This window comes from Antechinus flavipes, chromosome 1, assembly GCF_016432865.1.
Source record: "Antechinus flavipes isolate AdamAnt ecotype Samford, QLD, Australia chromosome 1, AdamAnt_v2, whole genome shotgun sequence".
NCBI classification, from domain to species: Eukaryota; Metazoa; Chordata; class Mammalia; order Dasyuromorphia; family Dasyuridae; genus Antechinus; species Antechinus flavipes.
The window spans coordinates 474,652,357-474,667,763 of NC_067398.1; the positions used below are offsets into that span (position 1 = coordinate 474,652,357).

Sequence of the window (15,407 nt, forward strand, 5' to 3'; positions counted from 1 at the left end):
CCTTAAAAATCAAATAACCAGAGTAGTGAATTTAGGTAAGATATACTAACTGTTGTTGAAATGCTTTGTTTGAATAGCTAATAACAACAGATGTACTTTAAATGCAAATTAAAATACAAGAATTGCTTGATATTTCAACTTAGAAGACAAGAATATAGCTTAATTGTGTATGGAAAATAATTAATATTAAAAAAAATAAGTTCTATTATGTAATGCAAATAGGGAAGTTATTTTCTGGCTGACTGACCAGTGATTGTTAAACTTTGTTCTATACTATTTCTATGGAAATTTAGCCATTAAAATAAAAAATATTACTTGTTTTCTATTCCTTTAAAAAATTCTAATTATATCTCTTCCTTTTTGTGTCACTATTGTAGCTTCTAGATAATTTATTAAATCTCCTTAAATTTCTCCTCTGGTATGAATTTTCTATAAATGTAATGATTAATCAGAAATTGAACTAATAAAATCATTGCACACACTTCTTTTGGCCTTCCTCCAGGAATTCTTCTTTGTAATGCTCATATGCAACATGAGTAGATGATCTTGCTCTTGAAACTTTTCATTGTGTAATTTTCATGGTCTGTTGGAGCCCATAACTGAATCCTGAGGTGAGAGGTTGACCATTATCATTGTTTCTAAGCTTTATAATTTGAAAAAAAAAATTTCAGATTTTTCATGAGTTACCAAAGTTAAGGAAATAAAATTGAGGATAATTGAATTATCTGGTGAAAATTCTTTAGGATAGATTTTAGGCTCCAAATTTAAATTATTTTATTTGTATTTACTTATTTTTTCTTTAAAAAAGAAACATTTTATTTTTAATTTATATAGCAAAATAAGGATTTTCATAACAGTATAATAAAAAAGATGATTGCACAGTAAACTTCAAATTCTTTGCACAATTTACTATTTTTAATACAAAATACAATTCTATAAATTCATTTTTTTCCTTCCCACCATCACCATATTATCCCTCCATCTTTCTCTCTTTCTTTCTTCCTCTTTTCTTTTCTTGATCATTCTTGTTCTTTTTCCTTTCTTATCCTTCTTTCTCTTGTCTTTTTCCTTCTTTCACAAAATCATAGAATACAAGAATAGGAAGGGAGGTCAGGAAATGCCTAATCCAATCATACAAAAAAAAAAAAAAAAGAATACCTGTTTAACTTAGCCAGAATGTGACTATTCACCTTGTGATTGGTGATCAATAAGTACAAGAAACTATCATTTCTCTAACTATCCCATTATATTTTTGGAGAGCTCTGTTAGGATATTTTTCCTGATCTTAAGCCTGTAGTTGCCTCTTTGTAGCTTTCACTCATTTTATTGTTCTTGGTTCTGTCCTCTGGAGTCAAAAAACAGAAGTTTAATCTTTCTTCTGTGTGATAAGCCTTTAGATACTTCATGACGTCAATTTTTAGTTTCCAGCCTGAACATGCCAAGTTTATTCAGTTGTTCCTCATATACTTCTTTTTTCTATTTGCTTTTTAAATCTAGATCTATAATTTAATTATTTTGGAAAGATCCTGAGGCCCCCTGGAATTCCACCAGTGGAGCATGGCAACTCTTCTCTAAATTATGATCTTAGAGATTAAGTAACTTGTTGATGGTTGCCCATCTAGGATGTCTGAAAAACCGGACAGACATCTAGATTTGTTCTATTTCTGAGGCCAACTTTTCTTAGGATATGCTACAATGGTTCTAATTAATATTTAATAATAGAATTAAGTTGAGTACATGATACATTTCTATATATTTACAGCAAAAATCAGTTAAAATAAAAATATGAAAAAATATACTTACTGGAGGTGCCAGAAATTTATAAAGAGAAGAGCCTCTCAGTGCTAAAAACTTTGGCGTGTATTTCCTATCTTGAAGGGAATCTTGTTCTCGTTCTTCAGTCCAGCCCATGTAGACTATCTGAGAGGGAAATTAATAATTTTGACTGTTACATAAGTTTATCTCTATTTCAGTCTTTGTTATGCAAATATGGTAAAGCATTTCTAACTTTTGAATAATTATTCTCAATTAAAATGATAAAAACAGTCATATGTTAAAAATTCCATTGCCCATAAGGGTAGGTGTCATAAAAACAAAAAAATATAGACCAATATTTTCAAACATTTTAGACCCAAGATTAGAATGGTTTGAAAATTCCCATAAAGACAATAAAATGAAAGAAATGAAGACCTGTTACATAAGTCTTATTTCCCTGAGGTTTTCTACACTATCTTTCTATCTTTCTCATTGAAAGGTGATAACTTCTCTTACTGTCTGGACATGACCTACTCAGCATATAATGATTTTGCTTCTTATTCAAGATGGAAAACTGCTACATTATTTACTGCTCTTAAACTTGGGTAGAAAAAGGGAGCAGGCCTGAGATTCAGTTCATTTGTATAGTGAACTCCCCATATAAGTAAATTCCTCTTTTTGACATCTTTAATTTATAGTCTTAGATGTTGCCTAAAGCCTTGGAAAATTAAGTTTCTTGCCCAGAATGAAAGAGCTGCTGTGGATCAAAGATGGAATTTAAACTCAGGTTGTCCTGACTCCAGAGCCAGTTTCATATATACTATAACATGCTGTTTCTTAAAATAAAATTGCTATATTTTTGGTAATTAGTAACTCGAAACAAACTGCTCTCTTTTTCTCTCTCCATATGATATATATAAATTGTGTAAGCTCTTTATACATTTGAAAGTGATATAATAATGCCAGTTATGATTTATACTATGTAAGCTCTTTGAGGGAAGGAATTATTATTTGTACTTTTGTCCTTTTCCATAACCCAACTGCTTAGGTTAATGTCTGTGATGCCTACACATTCAAGGAGACTCTTAGCTAAAATAATATGCTGCATTCTTTCAAGTAGTTTGTAATTCATAGACTGGTATTTAGTTCTATAATCTATCACACTTACAATTTCACTATGCTAAGCTGGAGAATTCCTGGGTGATTTTAGAGGGAGGCTGACAATTGTGCAAAAGATGAAACATGAGGAAGAGGAACAGAGTCAAGAAGACAGAATAAGAATTAGCAATTTTGCATTTGTTCCTTCACATTATCCCCTACAATAATTGATGGAAAGAAGAACAAAATCTGATGCTAGAAACCCAAGTACAAGATACAGTGAGTCATTTTTTTTCCATACTTAGGGTAGCTTAAGAAGACTGAAAAAGAGCTCTGTAAACATTGAGTTAAGGATTGGCTAGGAGCTCAAAAACAGGTGTATGATAGCATTGTCACCCATTTCCCATTTCTAACTAATAGTTCCAGGGTAAGGAAAAAAAAGTGGTTATAGTATTGAGGGAACAGAAACCCTATTGTTTAGGAAGCAAGGAACAAATTTCAGGGGAAAAAGTAGTTTTGTAATTTTGAGCCCAAGAAAGGAGTAAGGATCGAGTTCTAACTTTTAGCCCCATACAGAAGCCTATAGTACAATAAACTAAGGTAGGAGAAAAAAAACAAGGAAGAGACTGCAGATTAGTCTAGTAGTAATTAACTATGACTAAGTCCAGCAGCAGTTTATAAAAACTGAATCACACCCAAGTCAACAAACACAAAATGGATCAAAAATTTTCAGAGTAGGGAGCTGTAAAGAAAATTCTTCCTGGATCACATAATGTTAGAAATACCAGAATATTATAAGTCCTTAGACTAAGAAATGAAAGCAACAAAATATTAAAGACAAGACAGAAGCAGAGTGAGCAGAGGACAATATTAACATAATTTCCAAACTCAAGAAGAAGACTGGAATGTGAATAAACAAAACAAACAAACAAAATAAAAAACAAATATGAAAAAAAGCCTTCTATGATTATAAGAAAGCTCAAGATACAAATATAGAAGACAATGATCTGAGAATTTCTATAAGTAAAGCCTCAAAAGAAAATAGAGATTGTACACAAAACCAAAAAAATTCCTAGAACAGTTAAAGATAGAAATAAATGAGCAATTTTTTTATTATTTTTTTATTTACAAGATATATGTATGGGTAATTTTTCGGCATTGACAGTTGCAAAACCTTTTGTTCCAACTTGTCCCCTCCTTCCCCCCACTCCTTCCCCCAGATGGCAGGTTGACCAATACATGTTAAATATGTTAAAGTATATGTTAAATACAATGTATGTATACATGTCCAAACAGTTATTTTGCTGTACAAAAAGAATCGGACTTTGAAATAGTGTACAATTAACCCATGAAGGAAATCAAAAATGCAGGTGGACAAAGATAGAGGAATTGGGAATTTTATGTAGTGGTTCATAGTTATCTCCCAAAGTTCTTTTTCTGGATGTAGCTGGTTCAGTTCATCACTGCTCTATTGGAACTGATTTGGTTCATCTCATTGTTGAAGAGGGTCACGTCCATCAGAATTGATCATCATATAGTATTGTTGTTGAAGTATATAATGATCTCCTGGCCCTGCTCATTTCACTCAGCATCAGTTTGTGTAAGTCTCTCCAGGCCTTTCTGAAATCATCCTGCTAGTCATTTCTTACAGAACAATAATATTCCATAATATTCATATGCCACAATTTATTCAGCCATTCTCCAATTGATGGGCAGTTACTCAGTTTCCAGTTTTTGGTCACTACAAAAAGGGCTGCCACAAACATTCTTGCACATACAGGTCCCTTTCCCTTCTTTAAAATCTCTTTGGAATATAAGCCCAGTAGTAACACTGGTGGATCAAAGGGTATGCACAGTTTGATAAGTTTTTGAACATAGTTCCAAATTGAAGAACAAAAATTACCTGTAAAATCAAATAAGAATAGTAGCACACAAATTGGGAAAAGAACAGAGAGATTCATGCAAAAATATTATGAGAAGAAAACAACATAGTAAAAAAGATACAAAAATGCACCCAAAAAGTAGCTTCTTTTTTTTTATTAGAGCTTTTTATTTACAAAACATATCCATGAGTAATTTTTTTAACATTGATCCTAGCAACGCCTTCTGTTCCAACTTATCCTCTCCTTCCCCCAATCCCTCCCCTAGATGGCAGGTACTCCAATACATATTAAATGTGTTAAAATATATGTTAAATCCAATATATGTGTACATATTTACACAATTATCTTGTTGTACAAGAAAAATTGGATCAAATAGGAAAAAAAGAAAGAAAACAAAATGCCAGTGAACAACAACAACAACAACAACAACAACAAAAAACAAGAATGAGAATACTGTATTGTGATCCACACTCAGTTCCCATGGTCCTCTCTCTGGATGTAGATGTTCTCTTCATCACTGAACAATTGGAACTGGTTTAAATCATCTCATTGTTGAAGAGAGCCACATCTATCAGAATTGATCATTGCATAGTCTTATTGCAGTGTATAATGATCTCCTGGTTCTGTTCATTTCACTTAGCATCAGTTCACATAACTCTCTCCAGGCCTCTCTGAAATCATCCTGCTTATCATTTCTTACAGAACAATAATATTCTATAACATTCATATACCATAACTTATTCAGGTATTCTCCAGTTGATGGCATCCATTCAGTTTCCAGTTTCTTGCCACTACAAAAAGGGCTGCCAAAAACATTTTTGCACATATGGGTCGCTTTCCCTCCTTTAAGATCTCTTTGGGATGTAGGCCCAGTAGAAACACTGCTGGGTCAATGTATATGTACAGTTTAATAACTTTTTGAGCATAGTTCCTAATTGGTCTCCAGAATGATTGGATCTGTTCAATAATGTATTCCACCAATAATGTATCAGTTTTCCAGTTTTCCCACTTCCTCTCCAATATTCATCATTATTTTTTTCCTGTCATCTTAGCCAATTTGAGAGTATGCAGTGGTATCTCAGAGTTGCCTTAATTTGCATTTTTCTGATCAATAGTGATTTAGAGTACCTAAAAAACAGTAGCTTCTTAACAATTGAAATTGTCCAAATGGAAGCCAATGACTTCATGAAATATCAAGAAACATTAAAACAAAGTCAAAAGATGGGAAAAAATAGGAGAAAATGTGAAATGTTTCAAAGGAAAAATGACTGATCTGGAAATAGAACAAAGAAAGATGATAAAAACCATAAATCGAAAAATACTCTAGATAAAATATTTCAAGGAATTATAAAGGACAACTTTCTACATATCTAAGGGGAATTTTTTTTTTGAAAATAAAAGAAACTGCCAGTCACCTCTTCAAAAAAATCTCAAAATGAAAACTCCTGGGAATTTCATAGCCAAAATTTTGAATAAGAAATAATGAATAAGAAAATTTTGGAAGGAATGAGAATGAAATATTTCAATTATCTTTGAATCACAGTCAATATCATTCACAATTGAGTAGATTCCACGCTAAAAGACAAAAGGGTTGTAATATGATACTCCAGAAGGGGGAAAAAATTAGAATACAACCAATAATAACTTGCCCAGGAAAGCTGAACATATTCATATACAGGGAACACAGATATTGAATGAAGCAGAATGTTCAAAAATCCCCCAATGGGAAAAAAAAATAAACAATCAAACAGCTGAATAGAAAATTTAACAATTGAACATAAATTTCAAGGAAAGTATAAAAAGTAAAGATAATTAAGAAGTCATGAAGTTTAAACTATTTATATTCCCGATATGGGAAGGTGATATATGTAATACCTCTGAATTTTATTATGACTAAGCTAGTTAGAGGAAGTCCACTTAGACAAAGGCCATAGGTGTGTTTTTACTGTTTTAAGATGATCTCATCAGAAGAAACAAAGAGTGAAAAAGAGAAATGCATTGAAAGAATGGGAAACATAGATTAAGGAGGATAAAAATCTCAGAAAATGGGTCACAAAAAGAAGAGTTTATTTTAAAAGAAAAGACTCCACTGGAACTACGATTTGAAATTCTTAATTATTTCACAAAATTCCAAAATATTGTTTGGCTAGGCAAGGTTATCTGGTGATAAGTCCTATTAATGTGAAAAGAGAACAGTTGGTTATTGAATATAGGAAGTAGGAGCTGGTACTCAGGCAATGAAGTATGGAATGTTTTTTGAATCCAGTGAAATAGAATGGGGTAAGAGATGGGAGTAAATAATATGACTATGTATAGGGTGGGACTAGAATGATAAACAGTGAGAGGGAAAACTAGAAAAATATATATATATATATAAACTAGGAAAAAAAATATATATATATAGTCCTTAAATGTAATCCCATGTTCAGCATAGGGATGAATGTGTTATAGGACCATGCTTAAACAGATAACTGTGTCCTGCAGACCTGGGAATAGGAGAAGAAGTTGCCAATATTGTATGTTTCACTAATCCCCTAAGAGCAATATCAACATTTTGAAGACTAATAAATAAATATCTCATTGTAAAGATTTTTAGAATTCTCTGTATCTGATCAATAAAGACATATAATGTTAATGTCTCCTAATATATTAGGAGCTCAATGAATCTTTGTTAAATGAAAGATAGTGCCAGGGGAGAAGTCAGTGAACATAGTTTGATACTAATATAAATGGAATATGTATTTGAATTAGTACCATGGAGAAGGTACAGAAAAGAAGTGGGGTGAGGATTCTAACATAAAAGAGGTCTGTGTACATTAAGTTTATAGTCTGTTTCATATATGTATTTTGCATCTCTAACTTAATTAAAATAATATATTATTATTATTAGTGTATTAATGTATCATATTAATTAAATCATCCTGCTGGTCATTTCTTACAGAACAAAAATATTCCATAACATTCATATATCATAATTTATTCAGCCATTCTTCAATTGATGGACATCCATTCAGTTTCCAGGATGATTTCAGAGAAGTCTTGGAGAGACTTATATGAACTGACACTATGTGAAGTAAGTAGAATCAGAAGAACATTATACACAGCAACAGCAAGATTATATAATAATAAATTTTGACAGATGTGGCTCTTTTCAACAGCAAGGTAATTCAGGCTTGTTCCAATGGTGTTGTGATGAAGAAAGTCTTCTGCATCCAGATAGAGAACTGTGGGGACTGAGTGTGGATCACAACATAATATTTTCACTTTTTTATTGATATCTGCTTGCATTTTGTTTTCTTTCTCATTTTTCCCCTTTTATCTGATTTTTCTTGTGTACTATAGTAGTTGTGATTGCACACATGTTTAAACTATTGGATTACTTGCCACCTAGGGGAGGGGTTGGGGGAAGGATAAAAAATGATACTATACGCAAATTAGCAGGACAGAGGATAGTCTACCTCTCAGATTTGTGGATAAGGAAGAAATTATGGCCAAATAAGAACTACAGTACCTTATGTAATGTAAAATGGATAATTTTGATTATATTAATTAATACATTACTGTAATGGGCTGAGGCTTGAGTTGATGCACTGAGGTCCCAAGCACATGAGGCTAAATAGTAATTGGATCATACTCTATTAATATATAATCTTGGAGAAAGAATGGCCCCCGCACACTTTTTGTGCAAGTCTGCTGGTACAGTAATGCCACTTTTATTTGCATTGTTTTTCATTAATTCTATTGAAATTCTTGATCTTTTTTTAACTATTTTTTTCTATTTCTTGTGAGTTTGATTGGTATGGCACTGAATAAATAGATTCATTTAGGTAGTTTTGTCTTTTTATTATATTAGCTTGATTAACCATGAACAATTCATATTTTCCCAATTGATTAGTTGTGTGGAAAGTGTTTTCTAATTGCATTTATATAGTTTTGTCTTGGCAGGTAGACTCCCAAATATTTTATATAATCAACAGTTAGTTTAAATGAAATTTCTCTTTGTTTCACTTGCTCCTGGACTCCGTTGATAACATGTTAAAATGTTGATGATTTATGTGGATTTATTTTGTATTCTGCAAATTTGCTTAAGTTGTGAATTGTTTCTAATATTTTCAATTGATTCTCTAGGATTACCTAAATATACCATCATCTCATCTGTAAAGAGTGTTAATTTGATTTCTCCATTATCTGTTCTAATTTCTTTAATTTCTTTTTCTTCTCTTATTGCTAAAGCTAACATTTCAAATACAGTACTGAAGAGCAATGGTAATAGTGGGCAAACGTTTCACCTCTGATCTTACTAGGAATAGTTCTAATTTATCTGAATTATAATATGATGCTTGCTGATAAATTTAAATAGATGCTATCACTCATTTTAAGGAAAATTATATTTACTCCTATACTCTCTAGTGTTTTTTTAATAGGAATGGATGTTGGATTTTGTCAAATATGTTTTCTGCATCTATAGAGATGATCATATGATTTCTGTTAGATTGGTGATTGATATAGTCAATTATGTTAATAGTTTTCCTAATATTGAACCAGCCCTGCATTCCTGGTATAAATCCTACTTGGTCATGGTGTATTATTCTGAGAATAACTTACTGTCTATAATATCTTTTGCTGATATTTTATTTAAGATTTTTGCATCAATATTCATTAGAGAAATTAGTCTACAATGTTCTTTCTCTATTTTGTTTCTTCTGTTGTTCTAGGTATTAGCACCATATCTGTGTCATAAAAAGAATTTGGAAGGATTCCCTCTTTCCCTATTTTTCCAAATAACTTGCATAGTATTGGAATTAATTGTTCTTTAAATGTTTAGTAGAATGCATGTGTAAATTCATATGGCCCTGATGATTTTTTCTTAGATAATTGATTCATTTTAGATTTGCAATGTGTCTAAAATAAATAAACAATTTTTTTAAAAAAGAAAAGAAAAAAGAATTTAGGAAAAAATACTTTTTGCAGAAAAAAGGATTTTCGCTTGTATATTAAGGAATTCAGGAAAGCAAGGAGATGGCAATGGAAAGAAAGAACAATTAAGCCTGAAATCATATAGCCACTGAAAATTCACTGCACTCCATCAATGAGGAGGTTACCAGCAGCCTCCAAACATGAAAATCTATCATAAAACAAGGAATACCATTTAAAGCATTTGTACTCTATCTCTTCCATGTGGTCTTTATTGATTCTCCTAGTTTTTAATGCTCTCCTCATATTACTTTGTACATATTTTGTTTGTTTTTTTCCTTTTTTGTCATTATAAAGCTTCCTCTGGAAGAATATAATCTCTTTGAGGTCAAACACTATTTATTTTTTTTTTCCTTTCATGCATAGTACAATGCCAGTATCATAATAGTTGCTTTAAAATGCTAGTTCAATAATGTCCCATATTCTTCTCTAAAACCAACATGAGCTATATTTTGATGTCTGTTTTTATTTTTAAAGGCATCATGGTAGTACTTATAGCATTATTTTCAGAATACATTTGCAGGTAAATGTTGAAGAATGAGCAAAGGAGAGTGATCACCTTTTTAAGCCTCTGAAATTAGTGCCTTGAATTTAGGACACCTAGCTGAATCATTGTTTTATCTTCCTTTATTAGTTCAATCATATGCATTTCTTTATTTTGCAACATTTGCACTCTCATTGAAATCCTTCACATTATTTAGTGTCTTCACAAATAATCTGAAAGTACTTCAAAGACTGAAACTATACCTCTTCCATTTTCACTACCCTGCCATTGCAAAGAACTTAAGTATAAAAACTCAGAGTATACTTATAAAATATCACGGAGAATATAACTATGACTAAGTATGCTTCTGCAATTCAGAAAAAAAAAAGAATAAGTGAATTTTGAAGGAACCGGACACCATCTTTCCCATATAATAAACATATATACTAGAGTTTCTTTTTGGAAAATTAACATGCTAACACATCATCTATAAAAGTAAAGTATAATTCAAAAAGTCCTATTCTCAAGATAACTGAATTAGAGTTGAAGAGACTCTAAAAATCATCTGAATCAACCTTATCATTCTATACATAAAGGAACAAAGGCTCAGAGAGGTTAATTGACCAATAAAATATTATACAGATTTTATCCAAAATAATTGATTCCCAACCACACACATACACACACACTCACACACACACACACACACACACACACACACACACACACCACCACCATATATGTATTAATGTGTGGAGTTTTCCAAATACATGAATACACATAGAAAATATAAACATATTCTCCAGGTTTTTCATATTTATATGTTTTCATATTCATAATTATATGTTTCATTTGTGCTTTTATTTTGTGTGTATCCTTATTTCACATGGTTTTGTATGCTGTCTACACATATAATTATATTATACATTGCTACAGGGGAGGAACTTCTTCTTCTGGTTAAAATTTCTCCTACTGTGCAAAGCACAGTGGAGTCGAAATAAACACTGATTAGCTTTGTGTTTCTATGCCACCTGGTATGAGAAAGAGTGGGAGGTTAGAAAGGAAAAGAGCATTTATCCAACTGGTGTCAGTTTTGACAATCGTTGAAATATCTAACATTTTGAGAATTGTCATCCTAAATCAAACTATGTTCCATCTAGCCCAGTACTCTAGCCCTGGATAGAGTATTTGGAATCAAGGCATTTCATATGAAAATATTGTTTTTCACAGCATCGGTATTAAACACAGATTCACAAAGTATCCCTGGCTTCCCTTGATAAACCACTATGAATGCATTGTTCATGAATTTATTCAAAAGATTCTAGAAACCATTCATATTTTCAGCTTATGCCACTTCTTGGAATAATAAATTCTCTAAGTTTACTATATGAAGCAATATTTTCTTCTATTTATCCTAACATTCCTCTTTCAAAATCAGTGAATTATTCCTCTCCCACTTCTCTCCACAGCTTTAACATACCAGGGATTTATAAACAACTCTATATGTTTCTATATTTTGAAGATCCTTTCTCTCCTTTATCTGTCATTTCAGGCTGAAGAAACTGAACCAATGTTTGCTAGAAATCTCATCTTCCTGATCATTTAGTTGACTTTACCTAAATTGTGCTATTGTAAAAGAGGATGACCTGAATGTGCTTCATTCCTGAGAGTATGTGTGTAAAATATAAAAGAAGACATTTTTATGATTTTGCTTTGATGATTCTCACCCTTTGCAAAAGTGATAGACTCAACTCAACCTACTTTTAGGGAATAGCTACAATGACAGATCTTCCAAAATGAAAGTAGAACAGGGGCACTGTCAAATGTGCCAGAATAGTAGCAGAATGGTTAAAGGGAAAATGTCAGGGATTCCAAAATCCTTGATGAATGTAGATTCAACAATACAATAACTTACATTGAATAATTTTTCTCCAAAACCTCGACTTAATGCATCATGCAATTGAAATATAAATGATTAGTTACTGCTATACAATAATTACACTTCTGATCCCCTGATACATATATATATTTAATAAAGATTTGGCCATATATTAATTTGCGTATCTAGGGCTAGGTATAGCATGTGGCTTGGGATCAGGAATATTCATATTTATAAATTCAAATCTAGCCTCAGATATGTACTAGCTACTTGACCCTAAACAAGTTTTCCTCATTGGTAAAGTGAGCTGGAGAAGGAAATAGCAAACCACTTTGGTATCTTTATCAAGAAAACCTCAAATAGGTTCACAGAAAATCAGACATGACTGAATAAAAATTTTATGATTGCAGGCCCAGGGGGCTCTATCCACTATACTATCTAGTTGCCTCTGCAGTGAATGGAATTTTAACATGTCAAGAAGCCACTGGAATAAGTTAATAAAAAGCTAAAGTTTTTAATTTTTTTTCTATTTTTCTATTATCCAATTTCATGTTCTCTAAATATCTGAAACTTTCTATGTATAAATCAGTGAAAAGAACTGGAAAAAAGAAAGCTGAGCATAAGCAGAATTCACATTAAAAAGTTAACTGATCTAGAACAATATGGTAATAAACAAAAGGAAGGAATGCTGAAAAATCCTATTGAATCATTTTAATTAGTAAAGAAAAGGCCTGCAGAGCACATCTTTTGATGGATGCTTAAAGTGACTTCAGATGCCAAAGGCTTAATGTAAATGATAAGCATGATCCTTTGACCCATATTAAAGAAACAGCAACTTTCAAAACAGAAGGAGACATTGATTCTCTAAATTAAAAAAAAATGAAATATTGAACAATAGCTATGAAAATGAATGTCTTCTTTTTGGAAGCCAATAAAGACAAAAAGAAATATTTAAAAATGTTGACATGAGTTACATGCCAGAGAAATGTACATAAAACATGAAAAACAACAACAAAAGAAGTGGAAGTTATGAGAGGAGTAAAAATAAATTGGAAAATTATTAGTCTCTAATTCTTTGGTTTTTGGAAGCCATAATCCAATGCTTGGATGTTGTCAGGAAAAGAAGAAAAGGCAATCTTTAAATTCTTATCATACTTTTGGAATAATAGTGTTTCCAATAACATCATGTCTTGTAGGAATGTGTTTTCATTCTGACCATGTCCTTTATCTTCTATTGTATTGTTGTTCATCCTTCATAGTCAAAGAGGACCAAAGGTACTACTATGTTGAAATCAAAGTACAGTATGTTTGTGGCAAATCAGTCTGATGTGAGCTTGAAGATTCTACCACTTATTGGGCATACTCCATCTGAATATTTGTAATCTTTCAGAGCACTTATCATCTCTTACTTTTCATGTTTAATCTCTTGCCAAAGCCTATCTGTTTTACATTTCCAACAGCTTTCAAATATATCCTCTTCTTTCTTATGACAGTGTCATCATTATGGTACATGCTTTCATGTGATAGTGATGTCGGTACTGGTGAATTTGCCTGCATCATTTTTTCTCACTCTAATCCATACTCCATTTAGTTGTCAAAACAATTTCCTTAAACCACAGGTCCACTCATATCACTACCTAATCAATAAACTCCAGTGGCTGCATATTGCTTCCAGGGTAAAATAAGTCCTTTGATAACAATTCAAAGTCCTCCCTCTTTGAGTCATCTTACACCCTAATTAACTACCATATATTATTTTGTTTAAAAAAAAAAAACTAGCTTCCTGGCTCTTCCACAAAAAAAGACATCCCATCTCCTTCCAGGCATTTACTCTGCCTATTCTCCATAGCAGGTATATTTTTCTCCTCAACTCTGCTTACTGAATTTCTGAGCTTATTCTAAGTTCTAGAAGTAATTTCCAATATCTCCTAATTCCAACGCCTTCCCTTTTAGAATTATTTCCTTTGCATGCTATTTATACATTATCTGTACTTATTATTTTTTTGTGTGTGAATTACTATCTTATTAGATTATGAAGTCTTTGAGGCCAGGAACTTTTTTGGCTCTTTTTGTATCCCTGGCACTTACAATGCCCAATATATACTGCTTAATAAAGAAGTTTTCTGATTCAAACTGTGACAATTTGTGATACCACAGAAATTCTCTCTCAGCTTTAAGTAAAATGGAGTTAATGAAATCATCTGTGGCATTTCACAGAATTTGGGGGAGTATCATGTACAAAATGTATACAAAGTATTTTATGAACATTATAATGAATGCTTCGAGCCTATTTTATTAGGAACAGTATGTCTTTGTTTGGCAACTCTTTTTGGCAAAGAGTTGACCATCATGCTACCAATTACATTTTTTTGGCCTCAGAAACTCATTAAAGTGCCCTCTTTAAAGGCTGCATGAGAAAATTGCAGTCTGTATTAATAGACAGAACATTTGCTCCTGTGGAATCGTTAGACCTTGATATTTTGAAAAAAAAAAAAAGTATAGCAACTATTTAATTGTAAGCTCCTTGAGATTACAGAATGCATCTTTTTAAAAATCCCTTTATCTCTACTGATTAGTTTAATGATTTGTACATGCCAGATACTTATTAGATGTCAATTTAATTAAATTGTATTGAATCAATTAAAATAAATTTTGGGTTTAAAATCTATCAATAAACAAATTACTTAGACGGAAATGGAAGTCTTCTTTTAATAAAATAGTTACTCAAAGCTATTTAATAAATATAATGTAAGAATGTGTGGCAAAAATGTTAAAGTTAGCAATAACAAGGGATATTCTGTATGCTCTTCATAATTGTTTTTTATGAAATAAGAATCAATAATACTGAGAAATATGGAAAGATTATATGAAATGATGCAAAGTGTACAATAGGCAAAGAGAACAACATATCCAGTGACTATAATATGTAAATGATAACCGTGAAAAGGCAGTTTGACAATGATTTATAGCCTAAAATCTTGATCCTAGAGAATGAATAATAGAATATGCTTCTCATATCTCAGTGGAAATTTAGGGGAGTATGAATGTGTGATGTGGCATACATACTATCAGGTGTGATTGCTAGGTTGGTCGACTTGCTTAAATACTTTTGTTATATTATAAGTATGGTTGGCAAAGAGGTTTAAGGAGAAATATCTAAGGTATCAAACAAAAGACAACAACATTTTAAAAAGAAATTTAAAAAGTTAAATTTTTAAAAACGTATTTGGCATCATAATTCAAAGCAAATAATTCAAATAGGGCTTTGATTAATTATTATAAATTGTTTAAATCACCATGCAAATGATTTTAAAATATTTTAATAGTAAATATA

General features: G+C 31.6%; 1 protein-coding gene across 1 annotated transcript in view; it reads right to left on the reverse strand.

Moving 5' to 3' along the window:
• Window positions 1-15,407, reverse strand: part of SNTG1 (syntrophin gamma 1) — a 587,999-nt gene that overhangs the window by 186,178 nt on the left and 386,414 nt on the right. Inside the window, exon 12 of the mRNA XM_051973745.1 lies at window positions 1,804-1,920. Within this exon, the coding sequence (XP_051829705.1) occupies window positions 1,804-1,920 (117 nt within the window). The remainder of the gene's footprint in view (window positions 1-1,803; window positions 1,921-15,407) is intronic.